Here is a 23,686-nt window from a genome sequence, read left to right on the forward strand (position 1 = left end):
GAAGAAAAAAAGTCATACATAGGTAGCTTTTTACTGCAGATTAAATTTCATCATGGCTTCTGACTCATACAAAATACAAGAGTATACAAGTTACTGCATGAGAGATTGATCCTAGGAAATACAGTTTGATCCATAAATGCTTAAATCTAGCCGAGGATTTACTGGGTGTAGGAAAGCAAGACATTGAAGGACCAGATCTCTCATGACTGAGCTTCTTTTTGTGTGTTTGTGTGTGTGTTGTGTGTGTGTGTGTGTGTGTGTGTGTGTGTGTGTGTGCTGTTTTTTCCTTCCTGAGTTAAAGGGGAAGGCTAGTAACTGATCAGTGGGAATCAGTGGAAATGCTGGGAGATGATTGTTCCAATCCTTATGGGATTCATTCAAGAGTTCATTGTATATCTATTGTTGTGTGAAAATGATTTGCTTCAGAACGGTCTCATATTCAAGTAATGTGCAGATTAATGCTCCGTCACTGACCAGGGACGCTAACCTGGAAGCATTAAACTGCACATTACTTGAATATGAGACCATTCTGAAGCAAATCATTTTCACACAACAATAGATATACAATGAACTCTTGAATGAATCCCATAAGGATTGGAACAATCATCTCCCAGCATTTCCACTGATTCCCACTGATCAGTTACTAGCCTTCCCCTTTAAACAGGAGAGATGTCAATGAGCTTTTGCATGTAAAGGAAAGAAAAAAAATATCAAAAGTATGTCACAATATTTCATATATTACATACAAGTGGCAGTTGTTTTTACTTCAGTCATTATCAAAACTATGCAGATTTATTGTAACTGGTGATAAATCATACAAATAAATAATTTGATATAAAAAATAGCTTCCTCTAACTGCAAAACTATAAGTCCACATCTGCAAATTTTGGGAAAAGTGTTTAACAATTTTCTAAGAAAGCAAATAAACTAAACAATAACAAAAAAAAAAGACCCACGTGAAATACATCAGTAAAATCAATTGGGACTGAACTAATAAATTTGACCTATTGACTTCCAAATCTAAAATTACACAAATACATCTCAAGATCACTCTTGGAGTTTTAATCCAGCTATGACCGCACTAAATACAATATTCAACTTACATTAGTACGGTAAGTAATGCAAGATTGAGGTTGAGCTATGCATCACAAAATCACAAACACCTAATGCACTAAAAAATAGTTTGCTATGCATTTTCAGAGGTTTGAAACCCACACCCACCAGTGAAAAGTTGGAAATTCACCCTTTTACATAAAGTGGTTGTGTTTTTGAACTGATAGACAAGCAACCTAGATGACATGTAGGAGGAATGGATAATTCAGTTTATGAAAGTTTAACAGACATGCTGCCACATTTTAAGTGTATTCAAAACATGATACACACCATTGTTCCCATCACTGTCATTATATGGGTACAAACGTACAATATCTTCTCCCCCAAGCTCAAGAGTAAAATACTTCAGACAGTTAGTGCCCTAAGAGTGATGGGAAAAATGAAGAGGGAATGTTAACAGGGGATAAGCATTTTTATTTGTCCTTCTACTTGGATTTTCGAAGGTATTGACAAAAATATTGAAGAACAAAGAAATATGTGACTTTGAGTATACTGTACGAGCTGAAATTTTCGCGGTGGTTTTATTTTCGCGAATTTTGTGAATCGCCTTTGAACCGCGAAAATAACAACGCGCAAATAGCTGAGTTCAGTTAGACCCTCGCAACCGCAAAGTTAACAACACACGAAAATGTCCTCCAAGTACCAATTCGCGAAAATATCTGTAGGTCAAAATTTCAGCTCGTACAGTATGTGTCTTTTTGTGTAATTTGTCAGTGAATAATAGTGTAAAATTACCAAAGTGGCAAAAATGAATACTCCTCATATGAAAATTTTCAAATTTCATCAATATTTCAGTTAACAAAAAAAAAAAAAGGGGGAAAGCAAAAGAAAGTTGTAATGTAGAAACTCATGGATCTCAATAATCCACTGTTTTAGATATAATAGCCCATGAATGTCATCCACCCACTTACATTGATAGACGCTGATGCACGATGGATAATTTCACACTGTGTGCAGGATTACGTATCAAACCTTCTATAATCAAGAACAAGCTTTGAGGCTAACAGTTTGCTCTGGTGGCTAAGATTAATCACTTGCTGTTCACTGCAATGCAAAACAAGAGCAAATCTATAGAACTTCAGCGCTTCCCTTGAAGTTCGTTCCACATCCAAGACTGTGCATGACCAGAGACATCATGTCCCCATTATCTAAACCTAGCATGCTGCCCTCTGTAGGTGAGAGACTGCCAGTCAAAATCCTTCTATGCTATCAGAGTACAATATATTTTTATGTGCCAGGAATGTTTAACATAAAGGTACTGAAATGCAATGTAAGGAGGGGGGGGGGGGGGGGGGGGCTTGAGGCAGGATCTGGCTGCATTTTACTGCTAGAGGTTTATGTCATACTTTCCAATTGACTTCTTCTGTACACTTCCTGTACTTGTCTTCTCGGCTGCTGACATGCATGCTGGATTACACAACTCAAAATATTTTATACCATCGACATCATAGTTTGTTTCTTACCTTTCTTTACACAATTTAAACATGCCGTTAGCTGCAATGAAGTATTAAATACAGTCAACCTTGCCTACGTCGAATCTATTTGGACTGAAGAAATAGCTTCAACTTATGTGGGATTAAAATCAATAGAATATAAAGAGAAGAGGCTTGAAAAGAACTTCAAGTTAGGTGATTATTCGACTTAGGCGATGTCGACTTGAGCAAGGTTGACTGTGACTCACAAAATAATAAACGCACCTGCTAATCAGGTTGATACGGCCTTGACTAGGTTCTCAAAGCATCTCAGTACAAACATGTCTTCATAAATAACCTTCAAATCCATGGATACAGGAAACTAAGTAATACCCTTGCAAAATCCAATGGCATCATGCTATAAAGAAAAAACTGATGGACATGAGGCCGAATGATGAGCCTGTGTAAAAGTGTTGCTTTACAACACATCACTCTGAATAAAGCATCTCATTTAGAGCCTTAATAGTTATGGGCTTACTAATGATTTATCTAAAGGTCATTAATTTTGAACATCAGTTATTCAATACTGCACTACAATAAAAGCAAATCTTAAACATGCATTCTTTCCTTCTAATTTTATTATTATTATTTTATTTATTTTTGTGCATGGACTGGTCTCAACTACAATTTTTTTTTTTCTGAAATAAAACTAACAACATATTTGCATGATTCTGCTCAACATGATGGGGGAAAATTATATCAAATACATCACAAATTCATTCCTCACAATCTTGTAAAGAGAGCCTCTAATTGTATTCCTCAAGCTGTGCAAAACAAATCATTCAGTGAGTTACTTTTCTACACTGCTCAGTCAAATGTCTGCATTCAAGATGCCAATGGTATTCCACACCTTATGATGTGCAGACAGTATAAGTTCTTTAAACATTTGTCTAATTTAATTGTCTAATTTTAGAACATAAAAATTTTACGAATACAATTCCTTACTGTCACTACCTTGATTCAAAACACTTTTGTCTGAATCTCAACATAAGATAGATTTGGCAATTCCTGGTTACCGTTCTCCAGAAGAAATGGACATCAAACAGCCCTTTGTAATTTTTGGAAAACACAAAAATGAAGGGAAAAAAAAGAAATTACAAAGAGGTAAGATTTCACAAGCTCAATATCTTATGGACAAAACATATCAGCAAATTCAATGGCACTCAACTCCAATATTACCCCACAATGACTAACATCATCTCCACAGGAACTTTTTTTTTTTTTGAATAACCAAAACACAAACGATAAGTGTTCTGTGGAAAAGACCAGATTTCACAAAATATCATCACCCGTTCTATCTCATCAAGTTCCTCAGCAGTCCAAGTAGCTTGCATCAACTTCCACCAAGTTCTCCATATGCAATTCCAATTTCAAAGCTGGATGGGCATGATCACAAATCTCAGGATGTGCCTCAGATGGGCTGCTGACTTACACTGCAGCCAGTGTTCTCTTTAAGAGTCATAAAACATATAATGCATCTTTAGAGAAAAAAAAAAATGTCCTTGCTTCATGTGAGTTTGATACAATGCCAGTACTTCTTTAAGCAATGACGGGGAATCTGCAAAGCGTAAAGAATGTGTGACACACCACCAGAGATCTGCTCACTTATTTGATGACGACGATGATGATGATACACAATGTCTCTTAGCATCATTTGAGTTCACGGATGGACCGCATCACTTTGTGAGCTGGCTTGATAAGGACGACACCGACAACGACCAGAGTGGTAGTGTCTGTTGACTGAGGCGGCGAGGGTGAGATCATAACGACTCTAACCGATCCTTGCAGGCATTGGCCACCACCTCCAGACTGTCACGATCCAACTCCTTGATGAGTGTCAGTACGGCCGATAGAATGCTGGCATTCTACAAGGGACAGAGACAAGATAATAATAATATGCAATAAAAATGGTAAGGATAAAAATGAACTTAATTCACATGTAATATCTGACGATTACATGTTATGCACTTGAAAACAATGTAGGGCTATGTGATTGCAACCACTGAGTGTCCTGTGAAATTTTTACTCAAATATATTCCTAAAGCAGACCAGTAGGTACTGGTTTCCTTGTGTTGATATCTGCATAATTTCTGAAGCACTTTTCACAAGACCGAAAGAAACTCAGTTTACATTTTTTTGCAGTTTATTATCTTTTGTTCATAAATAATTTTTTGCCCTGCACTTGGACCAAATATATTAGTAAACAGTTAAGCAGTCTGGTCTAAGTGCAGGGCAAAACAGTTAAGATTTCATACACGTCATGTTGCAGTCCCACAGAGTACATTTTCAGAGAAATGATGTGAGAATGAGAAAGTATTTGGTTGCATAACAAGTCATGAAATTAGTTGTTAGAAAATGCTATAAAAATCTCTACTCAACCTGATGTTAGTGATTCAACCAATGTGTATGAAGGATACCTGGAGGTTTCTCTATATCACAATTCATACTGTCCCTGGGGTAACAAGATCTCAAATCTCCAATGGCATATATTAAAAAAAACAAACAACTCATTGCTCAGTTCTAAATATCAAAAATTGATATGGGATTACAACATCACACTTGCTCGTGTTCTTCCACACATTCTTCCACTAAATTATTCAATATCAACATTGATGTTATTTTGTGAAAATGTTGCAAAATAAAAAATTCTTTTGCTCTTCTGAAAATCAATGTTTTTTGGTTTGTTTGTTTTTTAGATAAGAGGTCTTGTCACCCGAGGATGATATGCACATTATCTAATTAGTGTGCTGAATCACTGAAAGAGACACTAGATTGACACAACTGGTAGGGAAGCAATGGCTGTTTGTACGCAAGCAAGCACAGGATGGACAGATTTGAGTTCCCTCTGAAGGAGTAGACAATGAGGATAAAAAGCCTTGCCTAGGGACACAACCACTGCAGCTCGGGGACTTGAACCAGGAACCTTCTGGCTCATGGTCCATGAGCTTATCCACTGAACCACAGCAGCTCCTTCCATCACACAAAGCCCACTATGAAACCTGCATTCACCCCTTCCTCGCACCCTTCTCTCAGTCTTCAAGTGGTTTTGACATTGACGTGCATCATGTTTTATGCTTTCCGATCAATTATGAATGACTTCAGAGCTGCCAGCATTCATCAGGCAAACATCACGGAGGCTCCAAAGAGCCGTCGGGAAGATAGTTGCTTGTTTGTTTGTGCAGGCGCTTATATTCTTTTTGTCGGGAAATGAAGAGATAGTTAATTTTTCAGGAAGCCTCTGGCACAATCAGCAAGACTTGGCATCTGTGTAAAACTGATCATCCAGCCACTCAATCCCTAATCAACTGATGAATGCTGAGAGGTACACAAATTGCAAAACCAATACAGTCATTCCCAGGTACTGCCTTAGATGTTAATGTGTTTTCTATGCGAGCCACATCACTTATAAAGGAAGTACTTAAAACAGAAATCTTGAGTCAGAAAGTGTTTCATACCACTCAGAAACAATTCAGGAAATCATCATACAGTTGTAGGATGCATCAGGGAAAGGGTCTGATGATTTCTCAAGGCTCTTGGATACAGGAATAAATTAGCAAGAAACATATCAGCATATTATACTGCTACTTAATTTCTTTCCAGATTTGTAGATGTTGACTTTGCTTCACAAATCCACCAAAAAGTAGCCACACATGGACTTTTAGATTAGGGCAGGTTCTGAAAGAGCGGACTCAAAGCTATGAAATGCCATACTATCTCAATACAAATGGACTTTCCCAACCCATCTAATGATGTAGAGAAAGTACACCCTCTAGAAAAGTGCTTACTGAGAGAAAAAAAAAAAAGCTTTGTCAGTTTGAGGTCTTTTCCAGTGCAATCTTACCCAGTGGTACTCTGTGCAATGAATAGGACAAAGAACAGGATGTAAAATTCCATAGCAACCACAATAATTAGACTAAACTGCAATTCTGCACATGCATCAAGAATATTCTATTCAAGACTAGTATTAACTTTCAATGCAATATCATCATAATTTCAAATATAATTAGAGTTAGATAAGAAGACTGTGTAATGGATTTCTCCTGCTCCTAATCCGTACATTGTAGACTGCCTACATCAGACACACACACAAAAAATGTGTTCCAGAAAAATCGCAAAAGAGACAATTTCCCATTCATTGTATGATCCCACACTTCAGAATTATATAGAAGAACTATTTCAGAAAATATAAAGAACTAAATATAAACTTAGTTGACCTATTCTACCTAATCTAAGTCCTCACTTAAAATTGTGTTGTGTGACTTTTATTTGGTTTGGTGATGCACGGTCACATATAGGACATACTCCCTTGATTATTTGTCCAGTTTGCTAGCTTACAAATCATTTAAGTTGAAAAATAAGACACATGCACATAACAACTTCCAAATAGCCCCATATTAAAGGGATGGTACAGTATTGGTGGAGATGAGAATTGGGCTTTTAACTTTTTGCGAGATACCAAGAAAACACTTATGATATAGTACAGAGCATACCATTTTAAGAGGAATTCAAAGTTTATTTGATGAAAAGCGGGTTTGGAATGACTGAAACATCCAAAAACAAAGTAAAACAAAGCGATCGTAATAAAGTGTAGGTCCCACACTTCATTAGAATCGCTCTTTTTGGATATCTCAGCCATTTCAAAACCAATTTTCATCAAATAAACATTGAATTCCTCATAGAATTACATGCTCTTTCATATTTCCATAAGAGGTTTCTCAGTAGCTCACCAAAAAATGTTAGAAACCTGAAATTGGGTCTCAACCAAAACTGTACAATCCCTTTAAGGTATGATTCTAGAGCAATGGAGTCTCCTTTTTGGGGGTGGGTGGTGGAGGGTTCGGCGGTCGGGGATACTGCCAAGAGAAGGTCAATTAGTCCACTCCAAAGTCCTCCCCACTCTTAGATCAAAGGCCCTCCTGTGATCCCACTAGACTCCTCCTTGACTCACCTAAAATTCTACCAAGTGGGAAAGGCTGTGACAAGTGGACCAAGAAACCCCCTGAGCTCAAAGAACTACCTTTCCACCACTGGTGACTAAGAGGTAGCAGGGGATTCGATCCATCTGATAGGACAGAATCGGCATTTTCTACGTCTACGTCATTATCTGGCTCTCGCAAGGGACCCTACGGAAGACAGCACAGCACGCCTTCCTTATTTTGCCTCCATCCTACTGATTATGGAGTGCTTTCTGATGGAAACAATCTCATTCCCTACAATAAAATCATTACCCAGTCTGCCGCTGCTTAGACCCAGCTCTGACCGTCAATAAATACTGATGGTACTACAAGTTGTATATTGCTAATCTTAGCATTCTGTTTGTGACGTAAAAGACATAGACTGAAAGATAAATACTTTTTGGCAAAAGAGAACACACCAGAGGAAGGCTTTTATGTGATTACAAAGATCTGGTGCCTGTTATAAAAGAGATATCTAGCTCAGGTCTCACTCATCAACTGTGACTACATAAAACAATAATGTGCTTTGGATCATTTACTGTGCAGTGAAACATATTTCCATTCATTTTTAATTGACGTTTTTTTTTAGCAGTGAAGTAGCATTAACAGTTTCATGCCACAGTGCCACCTCCCCCTCTTACCGACCCACCTCCCCTCCCCCCCCCCCCAACAAAAACCTAAACATGTCTAACTGAGCTTCAAGTATACGATCTGCATGCCTGTACCATTACCTGTATCTGTGCTATAACTGCACGTAGCACCATCGTATATTGAGAATTTGCTTGCTTCGCAACAGCTCCATGTTTATATTTAGTGTAGGGACAGCCCCCTCCTTTGCTCATTGCTGCATGATGAGTGTTACACCTGCAAAGTTTGACACAGTTTTTTTTTTTTTTTTTTTTTTTCCTGGAGCCATTCCACACTGTTTATTTGCTGGGGTGAAAAGTATGCTCACATCAGTGCAAAAAGATCATTTTGAATCTATTGCACTGCAGTGAAGAAATGACTCTGAAGAATGATTTGACAAACTGGGCAAATAAAACAAAATATTGTTTTTTGCTATGATTGATCTCAGCCTCCATTTCAGTGTCATGACATATTATCATTAAGGTATGATCAATGAAATACGAAAGATGGAGTTTCAACTGGCTGTAATCATTCAAACAGCTGTTGGTGTTCTATAGATGCACAAAAAAAAATTGCACAGGTGCATTTGTTCCTTTGATGATTGGGGTTCGATGCCGCTGTCTCTATGAGCAATCTGAAGATCAATTTTGAACGTTAACAAAATGTAGGCTATATTTTGCTTGTTTATTTACTATTTCATTTAGTAATACTAAATGAAATGAATTTTCATCCTTCATCATAAAGCATATAAAACAGAAGTAAATCCCATTCAGAAATATGTTCAAAAGTGTAATCTAAACCGTATGTTGTGTAAGTGTTCAAAACTGTACCCTTATTTGAAAGCACATTCTATCATTTTTTTTTTTTTTTGGGATCATTTGCGACAAATGAAACTGATATAGTGGAATTTTCAAGTACAGTTCTTCATTCATTTATATGTCAGATTAGTGCAAAGACATGTGAAGTCGAGAAATTTTGAACTTTTATTTCATCATTCTTTCCGCAATTTAATTTGCACATCCCCACGTCTGTACCAGAATGAAACACTCATCTTTTATAGAAGAGATGGCAAAAAGTAATTACCATCGTAAAGACATATCTTCCTTTGAGAGTGGCTGGTCATTATGCAATGACACATGAATCAATTGTCTTCATATCTGTGGGGAAGCTCCAGTTTGGCACATACTCCATATATATTTTTTTGAGTGGCGGCATCAAACATGGGATGAAAGGGAATGGACTGTTGCGACTCCATCTCTAGAACCTCCTTTGGTAAAGATAGTAATGCACAGCAAGAGAACTCACACAATTAGTTGATTAATGTGCTTACTTTAGTTTTGTGGCTGCTTACTGTCTTGTGCTTGGCAGGGGAGAGTTTGTCGGCAGGTAGTGGCTTCAGTCCCAGCTGTTCTCTGATTTTACTGCAGCAGGAAACAAAAATACGTGAGAGAAAGTTGTGAAGTGCCCATATGGAGACATGGAGACAGGCATACATACATACATACATTAAGACAGACAGACAGACATATGTGTATACATTCAGACAGACAGACAGACAGACAGACAGACAAGCAGACAGACAGAAAGAACGACAGCAGATGGACATATAGACAGACAGACAAAAAAATGAGAGAAACTGAGACAGACAGACAGACAAAAAGACAACAGATGGACATATAGACAGACAGACAAAAAAGAATGAGAGAAACTGAGACAGACAGAAAGACAAAAAGACTGATAGACAGACAGACAGAAAGAGAGAGAGAGACCTATTCAGGCCTGGATATTAATGTTTAATTGTAAGAGTGGATAGTTATGTGCATTAAAGTGAAAACTAAGTTCTGGTAAGGGCTTGAGAACCCGTCTGGCACCATTTCATATTTGCTTGCAATATATCGAAAGAGTCTACAAAGAAACTTACCTGGCTGACGCGGTTTGCCGGAATGATGAGTCGTTTTGGAGTATTTTGAGAAAAATAATAAAAGTCGGTAAACCGACTTTTATTCCAGAAGGCTCCAGACTAACTCGGTCTCAGGGAAAACTCGACCCTATTTCAGACAATTTACACACAGTTCGTGATCGCCATGTTCATCAGTAGCCTACTCTATAATACTACGGGCACAGGCCAAACGAGGCCTTACTGAGCAGACAGGAAAGTGCGTGCTAATCCTGTACAAAACAAATGGACAGCGCGCGGTCCTCAAGCCTACTAGCAAAGACGCTTTATAATACGCACATCACCTCAGTTGCTGAGACGCGCGGTCTTTGAAGTTTTTGTTGTTGTTCATCAATTGTCTTTGATTGTTTTTAGAGGTGCTTGAGAGGCGCACACTAATTTTGCATGCGCGCCAAAGAGGTTTTTGATGCGCGTGTTGTAACAACTCGGACCATTACTGCGAGTAGCCAGAACGCTACAATGTAGTTTATACAGGCCGCTCCCGTGTGCATGGTACTGTACAATCCAGAGGGAAAACCAGTAGCAGTACAACTCATCCTGCCGTCAAGCAAAGCGAGGCCGAGTTATTCCCGAGTCCGAGTCTAGCCTGACCCCGTTCGGGTAAGTTCCGAGACTGAATGTTTTTGGTTTATATATCCCATTTTCGTCCTTACCCATCGAATATCTTGTTATTACAGCGTTATTCCGCACATTTCCTAGGCATACGTTCACATTTTGAAGCAAAATTTGACAACTTTTGCAGGCATACCAGAACTTTGTTTGGGCTTTAACTGTCCAGCGTCTGGAGCTGATGGTGCATTCAATACCTGTGGGAGTGATCATAACCCACTTTCAAAGGTTATTGCACATTCATATCATGGATATCATATATAATGCATACACAGAAACCCTTCACTGCCATATTTGTCATCTCAAACATTACTTGCACTAGAGCAAGCAAAGTGAAAAAATTCTAGAAAATTACATGTTCAGTGGCAGACTAGATTCCATAATATTCATGAGAATAGGGTAATTTCTACACTTGGACATACAAAATTCCTAAAATGATGATTACATTACTTCTGGTATTCAAAGTCACAATTTTGACACAAAAATCATAAACATTTTGTTCCAGCTCACATATGCATATCTGAAGCACTTTTTAATCTACAGCAGTTCTCCCCCCTTCTTTAAACCATCATTCAATGGGCAAAGCTAATAATGGTTGATGCTACCTTGATCCCATGTGTGTCTCATTAATATTTGCCCACCCCTTCCCCCCCCCCCCCCATGCACACACATACATACACATACAGTAATAATGCCAAGGCCAGCTATTAATATTCCCACTCCAGGATTCTCAACAGTTTGCTAAACAAATCTAATCAGATTTTTCCCTGTAACTCTTGACTCATTCCATATGAGTGTGTTCTGGAATAAAAAAAAAAAAAAAAAAAATCGCACACCCAAATATAGCGAGTTTTGCAAACATAAATTTTTGCAACACGATGTGGAAAAAAAAGAAGATATTTCATGTATATGGATTTAAAAAAAAAGTAACTACTGCAGTCTGCATCCAGATGCGAAAATCAGTCAATCTTATTTTTTTCCCCAAAAAACCCTTTTAAGCACAAATAATGTGCCTCACACAGTGTGTATGAACTACATCTTTTAATCTTCTGATGCAACTCAGAGCACTAGGCTTGGGTGGAGGGTGCTTGGGGTAATGCTCCAGTCATTGCTTAGAAATGGGCAGTTCCGATATTCAAAGTGTTTCATGTGCAGTGGAATAAACTTTTTGTTTTCAATGTGTAAACAATGGTAAATGAAATCAATTTTTGCATCGCAATCCTAAAACAATGACTCTTGTCAGTAAATGGGTTTTGAGTCTGATACTCTTCACATGATATGATTCAAAGGATCATCCAAACCATTTGTTTTGTTTTGTTTTTTCTTTTCATCCTTGCCAAGAATATTTTCATTCCAAATTTCTGCCTATACTTTATGAGATACTTGGATTTTGTCATCTCTAGCTCTTTTTCTCTTAGCCCAGAAATTCTTCATATCCCCTCCAATTTCACATTTTAACTGCTATCTATAATCTCTCTCAATGCCATTTGTAGATGTTGGTACTCATCCTGCAAACATTGATGACTGAATGCAAACCACAATAAGCATACAGCAGGATACCACTTTATATTCCTTTTAGTGTAAATATGGTAATACAGCACTATATGCTGAGAAAAAAAAAAACACACACACACACACACACACATAAAAAAACAACCACCACCCTTTCCTTGTTGGGCACCGATGGTGGCAGTTTTATGCTAATCTTGTATGAATTTGCCTCATATTCTTATTTGTAATCATAAGAACCAAAATCAAGAATATTACAGTATAAACTACCTGTAAATGATGGTCCTCTCAATTTGTTTTAGAACTAAAATCTAATGTCACGTACCAATGATAACTTTGATAATAGGCAATACCTATGTTTTTATAGTCACACGTTTGAAGATCTTAGATATGATGTGCATGAAACCCTCTTTCTGCTGAACTCACAGATAATAATGTATTATCTTCCACTTTGCCATGTAAACAACACACGGTCGATAGTACCTTCAGTCTCTGAAACAGAAGGAAAGCTCATATGCAGACAAAGCTACTGAACCAACATGCAGCTTTGTCTTCTGACGTTGCATGAGACTCAGTGCTGGTGCTGATATGGGTAACATAATTTGCAGCTAACAAGCAAAACATGTGTCCAATTACAGCTGCTCATACATTGCCTGGCACATCGCAGTACAATATTCTTCCTTCATTCACAGCTTGTTTGCAGTCCCAATCGAAAAAATGCTACGCACTAAATGGAAAGTCATACGAGCAAATAATGTCGTCATTGCCGGGATGGGGGAGTTTTTGGAGAAGACTGACGAGACGGTGTATTCAATGTGACGTTTTTCAAAAAGTTAAAACAGAAAATGCTCTCTCATTATAAAAAATTGTATCATTAAGAAATTGTTTTGGAATACCTGCTGATTTATCCTTGAAGAAAAAATTGTGTTAGTTTACATTGGCAATATGTGGTCGCCTCATTAATTTAAATTTCTCCGTGGGGATATAATCCAATTACGGAACCTCAGTGGGTTTTCAGTGGCTGGCTGCTGCAGCCTGACTGCTGATGAGAATTTAACTTTGATGGGAAAGGGAGAGGGCGGAAGAGCGAGAGATGGAGAGGGGGAGGGAGAGAGAGATGGAGAAGAAGGAAAGACCTCACTAAGAGGTGTGAATGAGAACGACAGTCAACCCCAGCTGACTGACGCAAATGGTAGAGGGGCAAGTTTTGATAATGGGAAAACATTAACTGAGTTCTCATCAAGCTTAAAGAGACAACATTAAAAAAAAAACGAATTTTAATAGAATTACTATCATGAATCTTCCATTTCTAAGTGAGGGAGACAAGTTGTCTCTGTGAGGTAAATCGACGAAGATAGAACAAATCTAGAAGTGTTTTGAGATCATCGCATATGGGAACAGCGCAGACAAAGAACAAACTCAGATGAAGATAAATTGAACAATTCAGGTTAAAGGGAAGGTATAGTTTTAGTTGAGATGGGGCTTCAGATTTCCAACTTTTTGGTACTAAGCTAAAAAGAAACCTCTCATGAAATATGAAAGAGCATGTAATTCTAAGAGAGATTCAATGTTTATTTGATAGAAAATAGTTTTTAAATGGCTGAGATAGCCAAAACAAAGGGATCCCTATAACAAGCGGGACCCAACTGTAACTAGGATTGCTTTGTCTTACTTTGTTTTTGGATACATATCTCAGCCATTTCAAAATAGATTTATACTTGTATGTCACAAAAATAGACAGAAATAAAGAATTTTTATATAGGCCTACAAGTAGAGTTTGGACAGTATGTAAAATGGGTGAAATCTGTAGATTGATACCAAGTGGTGGATCTGGGGGGAGCACATCGGGCGCCCGCCCCATTATTTTTTATTAAAACAAAAGAAATAATAAAAGGAAAAAATGGGGGAGGGGTGTGTGCAGCCCTCCCCCCCCCCCCCCTTTAATTTTGTAAAGGCGCCCCCTCTTTACGGAATACCTGGATCCGCCCCTTGATACCAGAATATATAACAAAGTAGCTGGTGGCTGCTGGTGACAGTAAATCAGCATTCAGCTCAATTTTCAAAGCAAAATATTGTATGAAAAACATTCAGGGATATTACAGGTGAACTGGACATTTCACTAGTAGCAAGTTGCTGGGTTTGTTTTTCTTTACCACTGGATGTCAGACACAAATGGGGCAAGACTTTGGGTGGTATAAAATATTCCCCTGATTCCAATCTAAAATACAATCAAAATAAGAGTAAATATTCATCTTTAAAGCTGCATAATTATCACTCTACCTTTGATGCCTCCAATATAGAATATTAATCAGGAAGTGTACTATGATATCTATATACAATGCAAGTGGTTATAATGGAATTTCATTACAACAAAGTAAAAAAATTAGGTAATAAAATCATCAGTACATCTTTACATGCCTTATTTGCTTGGCTTTTACAAATAATAGCAAAATGAAAATGCTGGTCTAGAGAAAAGGAGTGGCCTATATGATTCAAAATCATTTGTACCAACTTTTATCACCAGGAAATGCTAATGAATCATCCGAGCTGATTCAGGGAGTTTTATTTGATTTTGCCCTCTGTATGTCTGTTTTTTTTTCTGTTGATTTTGTTTAATGCAGCCTTCCTCCCCGCTTTTTTTAATTTTGTTTAGCTGCTACCACTGAATAGCTGCAGGGGTTGAGTCACTTACGGCGGAACCGCCAAAGTGTGGCAGTTTTCACAGGATTATGTCTTTGGGATGTTGTGAGACCGTTAGCAACGCCATTATTTCATGCACCTGTCCTCCGTTTCACCCCTCTCCCCAATAAAAAGGCAAAAAAAAAAGGTTGATTCCAATGAGGCAGTGAAAGCCCAGAAGATAATAGCCCAACGGCATGGATGGAATCGGAAGGGGAAAGACATGGTCGAGACTGACGCATCATAAATTTATGACTGCAACTAAGAACTAATAATCGTTAGTGCTTTTGAGCTGTCACGTATGAATGAACATGAACAAAGGAAGGGGCTACCCTGCCACCCTTGCTGGCACGCTTTGGCGGGGTTCCTCATTTTGGACGCCGGACACGAGGTATTGAGGAGGAGGTGGGGGCAATCATGCTTCTTAAAGTGCAAGGTATCTTCCCTCATCATCCCCCGGTCTCATGCATCACTGTAAGTTACACAGTCCCCGACAGGAAACCTTTCCTTTATGCTATGTGTACTGTCTGCATATCAACCCTTACTTGAAGATCCAATTGAAGTTCAATCTACCTCTCTCCTCAATCTATCTCTCCATCTCTCTTCTCCTGTCCAAATGTTTGCTGTTCATTAAGGCGGGGAGTCGGTGCCTCAAAGACTGCAAAATGATACTCTTTAGGCGAGGGAAGTATTGATCACTCAAGACTGCAACTAGATGTCTTCATAAAAACCATTCTATGAACACACCCGCTGAAAGAATTCATACATGTGAATATTGAGGTAAACCTTTCGTGCTAAATCTCCCAAGGACTGAGCCATCTGCAAAGTAACTGAAGTACAGGTGTGATATTAGTACTCAATGACCTCGAATCATGCTTCACAAAAAATAAGTCGTGGTAGAGTAAATACTCTTCTGTAGATTCTGCATTGGTAACCCACTCTCAGCTTAATAACAAACTTTCTGAACATATTGAATCTCCAGAGGGAATGAAGTTTCTTTTCATCCAGTGACAAATACTGAGATCTACCACATGATTATGATGACCAACTTCATTAAATGCAGCTGCAGAGGAAACTGGCATTAGTCCAAAGCAAAACATCAGCCTCACCACATAAATTAAATGACTCAACCCTCCAGCAGTAGACATTTAAATCACTCTATCTCCTTTTCACGTTTCTGGTAATTAAGATATGATATACCCAGCCATGTCCCTCCACTCCAAGCTATTCTCTTCCAATCAGTGGGAATATTGGCGAAATCCCCCCAAAATCCATGATCCGTTGAGTCACTCATACAAACTTAAGACCCAGGCAGACACATCAATATCCACACATGCAGCCAACCATTACGCACTGCCTACTTGTGGTATCAGCAATTTGGGCTTGCATGATGAAGATGATGGTAAGGTATTTCGATGAATTAGTGGGAAAAAGCAAAAATCCATTTCATCTCCCCCCCCCCCCCCCACTTGCCACTAAAGACATAATTTCATCCGCACTTGCCAATACCGCTGGAAAATTGGGTTGACAAAGAATACACCTAAGTGCATCTTGAGATGATATCTTGCAATGTGAGAAGATAATTGAACTTCACTTTGATGTCTGGTGCAGAAATGAATGACTGATTTCCTCATACTACATAAAGAAGTATGGTTGTGGTTGTTGTTAGTGTGCAACTGTGTGCCTCTCTCTAAAATTGTCATTTTCATGGTCATGCAGGCATACTTTTCAACTCTACCTTAAGAGTCGTCTACTACAGATGTGAACATATCTTCAAAATGAGAGGGGCCAACAAGGCAGAAGAAATACTTGCAATGGAAAGCGTGCAAGGATTGGACCAGGTATCAGTAAATACATTCATCATCATTATTAATGTTATTTACATTATTATAGTACCTGTATACCAATGTACAGCCACAATGCTAAAGAGAGAGAGAGGGAGAGAGAAAAAAACCAAAAAACCCCTGAAAAGTCTCAGTGCCATGTGGGTTATGAACAACTCTTAAAAACACACTAGAAATACGCTTTAAGATCCACTGAAAATGTTCTGAATGATTTATTATTTCTTTCTCTGTCTGTCTTGTGTCTATACTTTCTCTCCTCTTTCTCTCACTAAACATATATACACATACGTGTATATCTATATGGAGAGATAGTGAGAGACAAATTTTTGTATCTAGATCTGAGTAAAACATATGAGTAAATATTTGAGTTAGACTTGCGCACTTTCTCTGCTGGAAGAAGAAAGTTGGAAGAAAATAAAACACTACAAAGTTTAACTCATGGGGACAGTTTCCATTTAAGCTTTCTCCTACATGATAGGCTGGCAAAATAATTATATTTATCTTACGTATCATTGAAGGATAAGACATTTCCCGAGCTAAAACTTGTTCTTTTATCAGTAGTTCATTTCTGCAGATGAAAAGGACCTCCTTGGATTATATGATTGTAGCATTTGCAAAACAGGAAGGCTGGTAGATTGGGAACTCCCCTGCAAGCATGTTTGTGTGAATTTCTGAGAATTACGAGATTGCTTGCACGCCCTGAGACTGTCCTGGACATTTGTTTTTTGCTTTTACCCAAAATTTTTCCTTCTCCTTCTTTCCTTCCTCCTATCTTTCTTCTCCTCTCTGTTTGTCAGTCTGTCTGTATGTCTGTCTGTCTGTCTGTCTGTCTGTCTGTCTGTCTATCTAACTCTCTATCTCTCCTCTCATAACACTCTCCTGTGGCCAGTGTGATATCACACACTGTTAAGGCATAAACAGTTTTGTTTCCTTCTACCGAACACATTACAATACTGTTTGGAGGCAGCCTCTCTCAGTTTTCTTAGTCTCCTTTCAAGCTGTCATCCTGCCATTTAGCTCATTCTAAGAAATGAAAGATACCCAACTGCAATTCCGACATTCACTGTTTGCCATGCACATGTAGCATGTAACTCTACCATTTGCTAATAAAAGTTATGATCAATACTTCAAACATAAGTCCACGATATCATCATTTTCTATTCAAGTGTGTCACTATTTGTCTAGAAATACGTCAAAGGTACTGATGAAACATTATCACAAATAGGTAGATATGAAAAAAAAGAGAATAAAGACAAAAAATCGCTCCTCTTTCTGACTTCACATGTACAAGAATTTTAGCATCCTCCTGGCACTGAGGTAGAAGCTGATGCAATCCTTACTTATGAAGTTTGAAATTTGATGATTTCGCCTTGAAAGTTTCTTCTCGGTTTTTCATTTTCTCCATTTTCCCCTCTCAAGTCCATATCCCATGCCAAAGCATCTCTTTCTCTGTCTCCCTCTCTCTTTCTCCATCATCTACCACCAACTCCGCATGCGCACCGTCTCATTTTTTCGCCTGTCCAATCTCAACCAATCTCAGCATGCCTCACTGGGCACTGGGCACCGACCCTTCCCCCCCCCCCCCCAACCCATGCACCCTTCAAGGAGCTCTACAGAGAGGAAGAAGAGATGTCTTCGTGTCGTCATTGATTATCACTGCCATCCAATTAAAGATGATTCAGGCATTTAGCGCAAGGATGGACAGGTTCAAGGCTGGCTTGGATGTAGAGAGCGAGGGTGCTGCGTTCATATCTCCTCCAAGAAGTCTGACCTTCTCCAAATGACCAAACTCCATCCAGAGAGATAAAAACACCTCGACATGGGGCCCCATGCAATATTTTGTTTTGACGCATAAACAAGCACACACATACACTCAAACATACACAAGCACACACATACACACAAACACACACATGCACATACATAAAACTGCATTAATACACCTACTGCAAATAACTACATGATAAAGAAAAAGACACTGATTTCTGAAAATAGTAACTTTAGCCACATAAACTTGATTGGGCTTGAAGGATATCATTAACCATAAATGTGGTCACGCAATCATTTTATAAAGACAATTACTCAACACTAATCCTTGGCATTATACTGCACACCATGCACTAAGCTATACAATGAAAGGTATGTGAATAAAGGTTCTGTGTTTGTTGCCATAACATATTCTAGTAATAGTCCACAGATTATTAATGGGAAGTGTAGCAATAATGACGAAACAAGTCTGGATATATTGTGTGCCTCATATACCTACAACTATGATACAAAAGCACAGTTGAATTTCTCTCCGACAAACTTTGGCCATTATCTCTGCTCTACACCATTCTCAGGAAGGAAACTTGCAAAGGAAATAAGAGAAAGTCAGTCTCACATAGAATAATTCCAGAAAATGTCATTGTTTTAATGTTCTATGATATCTTGCCCATCGCAGCCAAGGACCTACTGAAGAAATAGCCTCATTTGCACAAAAAGACAGAGCCCATAACTGACAATCATTCTCATCACCGAAAGACATCTCGCGAGTCATTTAGCCCCCAAAATATGGACCATTAGCTCTGAATGTCAATGAGCCAGCCATAAATCTGGATATCACCCTTTATCAATTTGCCTCCGTGCAGGAAAAGGGTAAACTGCATACACGGGCTTAGTTCAGGTTAAGGGTGAGCCCATCAAAAACTCCTTGATAGACTACTAGTGCCTTAAATAGACACCAGAGAATGAACGAGGTGTTAGAGAGACCTACAGTCAAGCTCCCTTATGGGAATACACAGAGTTTCAATGCACGATTGTCCATCTTCTAGCTCTCCTCTTGGTGTTAAAATAAAGAAGAAATAATCAACAACAAACACAAAAACACAGTTTTCATCTTTCTACTGAGAAAATTTTTTCTTCAGATCTGTTCTTGATTTATAGCTAGAGTAGTACTTCATTTTTGCATGTCCTCCTAAACGGATAATATCTGTCTGTGCCTAATTATTTGAGAAAAATGAAAATAAGTGAAATTTCTTACAAAACTGGTGGAGATCTCCTCAACAACAGCATCATACAGAGTTGCCATTTTGCCCTAGTCTCTACACTTATACAAATTACAACCTTTGTATTATGTGTCCATTTTTTCTCAATCATTCACTGATCTGCTTCTCTTTAATTTTCTACATGAACTTTCTTGCCTAGCACCACAATACTAGGTTGGACTTGCCCTTTAAGACCGCATTACTCTCCTTGGTAATAGCTTTTTAAGATAGCTGCTGGATTTTGCTTAATTGTAGAGCTTACATATAATCATATTCATCAGAATCTACTTTCTCTCCATGGTGACTGACAAGCAGACTGTGGCTAACAAGGTCTTGCTATATTCTATTTCGAGAGATGGAAGTTTTAAAATAAGGCTAATGAGCTGAACACTGATGAAAAATGCCACCTCCAGATTCTGGTGCTGGTATTTGCATCAAAAATTTACTGGCACAGGGGGATCGATGGATGGTTGTTGATACTTCCTACAATCATAAAAGGAGAAAAAAAAATCGCTAAACCCTTCATGCTGATGAGATTCTCTTGCCTTTATCAGTATCTAAGCACAAAATACACGTTTGTGTATTAAGAAACATATCCACATACATAACATCATGCATAATTAGTTTGGAAAGATGCCAGACAACCATATCAAACCACTCATGCTGAGCAATGTAAGTTGGCTAGAATCTAAGGTAGAAATTAACTGAAAATTATCATCAACACTAATTGTTGTAAGCTACACATGTACACAAAAAAAGCATGGAAAATTTGATTGGAATTCTGCATATAAGAAGTCACGTTTCTCGTCATTCACACATGGTTGAGCAGAGAATTACGGAACCAAAAATGAAATGTCAGCATCTTCATTGGACTTCTTTAATACACACACACACACACACACACACACACACACACACACACACAAATGGACTTTGGGTTTCATACATACAGACTAAATTAAAGGTCCTGTTTACCTTTGGGAACAGTGATTTAAAAAATGTTCAAGATATCACATTTGATGCATATGTGTAGGTCAGTTGTATCACAAAACATCCTACCATATAAAATTTTTGCAATAAAGCCTAAAATATAAGGGAGATATCATTATTTCTCTCATTAAACCATAACTGTAGATGGTTTAGTATAAAAAAACACTTTTATTATAACTATTGTTCACATTTTGTACATTTAACAATACTTGACATTGATTATACTGGTTCTAATTTTTACATTGGTTGTTTTTATCCCTAACTCACATTTTAGAACTTTTTTGAAGCACTAGTGCTGGATTTTTGTTTCATCTACAAATGGTAAATTATGCCTTTAAGTAGTCAAAATGTGTGCTGAGAGTTGCTGCTTGAAGTACTGGGTTCACTAGGGAGAAAAATTTATTTCTAAAAAGAAAGTACAAATGAAACAAAACAAGGAGATGAGTGTATTTGCATAACTTGCACGAAAGTCCGTCTAAAAAATCAAACACATTTGGGCTGTTATACGTGGCTGTACCACGCACCCTTGAAATTATCTCAAGTATCACAGCGTCCGACTAAAATGCTGCATCCCACTTTCCAAGCACCCTTCAGAGACATATTAATTCCACCCAATACAAACATTCCCTGGCTGAAACATACTACCACAAACCAACCATCTTTTCCTCGGCAGCACCTCTCCCTCTCGCAGAATCCTCTGACTCCCTCCCTCTCTGAGGAGAGCCGTCCTACATGGACATTCATTCCCCTGGCAGCTGAGCCAACAGCGCCGGGACCAAGGGGTACCTGTGACTCGATCGATTTCCGTCTTGTACAAACACGGCAAACAGATACCTTCCTTCCGAGCCGTGCGGTCTGTAATTTGCGAACATTGATTTTTGCTCTTTTTCTTCTCCTGTTCTGACACTCTCAAGATATGTAGGAGGAAGATCTCTTTCTGGCAAGTTTACACTGAGCATGGAATATCTATTTTTTTCATTGTGAAATTGCATATTTTTTTCCCCCACCATATCTGAGAAACTGTGTGAAACTTTAGTGATGTTGAGGGAAAATATTGATGCACAGTAAGAAAGGTGTTTGCTGTTTTCAACCAGATGCAGATACTTGGGATGATTTCCATAGTCACGATGATAACAAATGAGAACATAAATTGCATAACTATTCTAATACAGATGACAAAAAGATCAATAAGAGGACAGTCCACTGAACAAAATAAAAAAAAGGAGAAAAGAATCAGAATCATGAACAGATTTCTTCTATTTGCCTTCATTTCTTTCTTCCTTCATCATCAATACTTGTATAATTCACAAAATTTTATTCTATATATAAAAGACCTGCATTTCTCGACATATCTAATACGAATTAGAACGTCTCACACATGAGAAATACATGTTTCCATGACAGAGGTCAAAGTGTAAGTTTGTGTGTGTGTGTGGGGGGGGGGGGGAGGATTAGTATGATGTCTCCTTCCTAATCTAAGTCTGTCATCCCATCCTTCCATCTTTTTTTAATATTAACTTCCTTCTTTCTTCTTTATCATGAATATTCATACATGTATATTTGAGACATAAATTTTCTGTTTGTCACAAAATATACGTGTAGGACTTCAATATCTTTTTGCAAAACAGTATATCCAGCGAAATTCATGTAACTTCCCACTCCCCTACCCTGAACACACACACAAAAAAACCTTCCCACCTCTGTCGCAAGAAAAAAAAAATGGAGTGTGTATGTGTGTGTATATCAGGTTCAGCTGAAGGTGCCCCTGCCTATGCCATATCACTTATCCCTCCATCACTCATCCCTGCATTGCCGGCAATCCACGAGAGTCTTAATTATTGTCTACGAAGAATCGCCGGATTACCCTCCAGATCCCTGTGATTGGCCATCTAAAGTGATGACATGGTGGGCAAACATGAAGGGCACACAAGGAAGTGACTGTGCCGCTCCCGGAGAAAATAAAGCAACACTTGTCTGCTCCCCTCCGTGTTGAAAGAGGAGAATGCCTTAACCCAAAAGATGCCAACAACTTATTGAGTGAAGATGCTCGGAGAACAGCAGGCTCATTGTACAAGATTTCTCCTTGCATAGTATCAGGACATGGCTATGCCAAGTATGTTGGCACCCTGTGTCATGATACTGCGGATGTGTGTGTGCTTATATTGTATGTTTTCTAAAGGGAGAGATAACATACATGTACCTGACAACATTTCAAGACGAAATATCTTACTTGTGGATTGCAAAAATCTTATTCTATATGCAAACTGAAGTTAAAAATCTTACTTTCGGTCAAATCTTCAGAATATACACATGAAAGGTATATCTAAATATTTTTCAAAAATCTGATTTCTCTGACAGAAATTCTGATTTTGCTATTTTTAACGTAAAAATCTTACTAGTTGGCAAGTATGAGATAATCTGTGTGATGTCAATATACTGTAAAGCAAGATTTTTTCATGGCATGACATGTTAGCGAAATGGAGCCGATGGCCTTTTTCGCAACATGAACTTTGCACGAATTGCCACTGGCATTCTTTGCCTATAATGTAGAAAAGAACTTTAGCATGCATTTTGATTTTGCGAATCTTGGCTCTCGCGAAAATCAACTGATTATTATCTATAAATTTGTCTTTTACTAGTACTTCCGCTGGAAATATTTTAAAATAATGCCAAAGTTATCCTTATATAATTGTCTCCAGTTATTCTGAAATATTTCTACCTTCTGCTTTTCTGGCAGATTAACAAAAGGGCCGAGGTTTGCTCCTCCTGATACATCACCATGCAAATCCAAATCAGGTCCGACAGTCAGGCAGGTGCTGCACACATGTCATATTCAAGTGCTTTCCTCAGCGGGCATCATGTTCGCTCCAACTCATGAATCTTAACTGATACACCCAGACAATAT

At 38.3% G+C, this 23,686-nt stretch overlaps 1 protein-coding gene across 1 annotated transcript in view; it reads right to left on the minus strand.

Annotated features, from left to right (window-relative positions):
* Positions 1-2,700: 2,700 nt before the first annotated feature.
* The window catches only part of LOC140237427 (cilia- and flagella-associated protein 410-like), a 92,553-nt gene continuing 71,567 nt past the window's right edge, over positions 2,701-23,686 (minus strand). The window contains exons 5-6 of the mRNA XM_072317350.1: positions 9,498-9,588; positions 2,701-4,450 (exon numbers count right to left, since the gene is read on the minus strand). Coding sequence (XP_072173451.1) covers positions 4,346-4,450; positions 9,498-9,588 — 196 coding nt within the window. The 3' untranslated portion in view covers positions 2,701-4,345. The remainder of the gene's footprint in view (positions 4,451-9,497; positions 9,589-23,686) is intronic.

Source organism: Diadema setosum, chromosome 14 (genome assembly GCF_964275005.1).
Source record: "Diadema setosum chromosome 14, eeDiaSeto1, whole genome shotgun sequence".
NCBI lineage: Eukaryota > Metazoa > Echinodermata > Echinoidea > Diadematoida > Diadematidae > Diadema > Diadema setosum.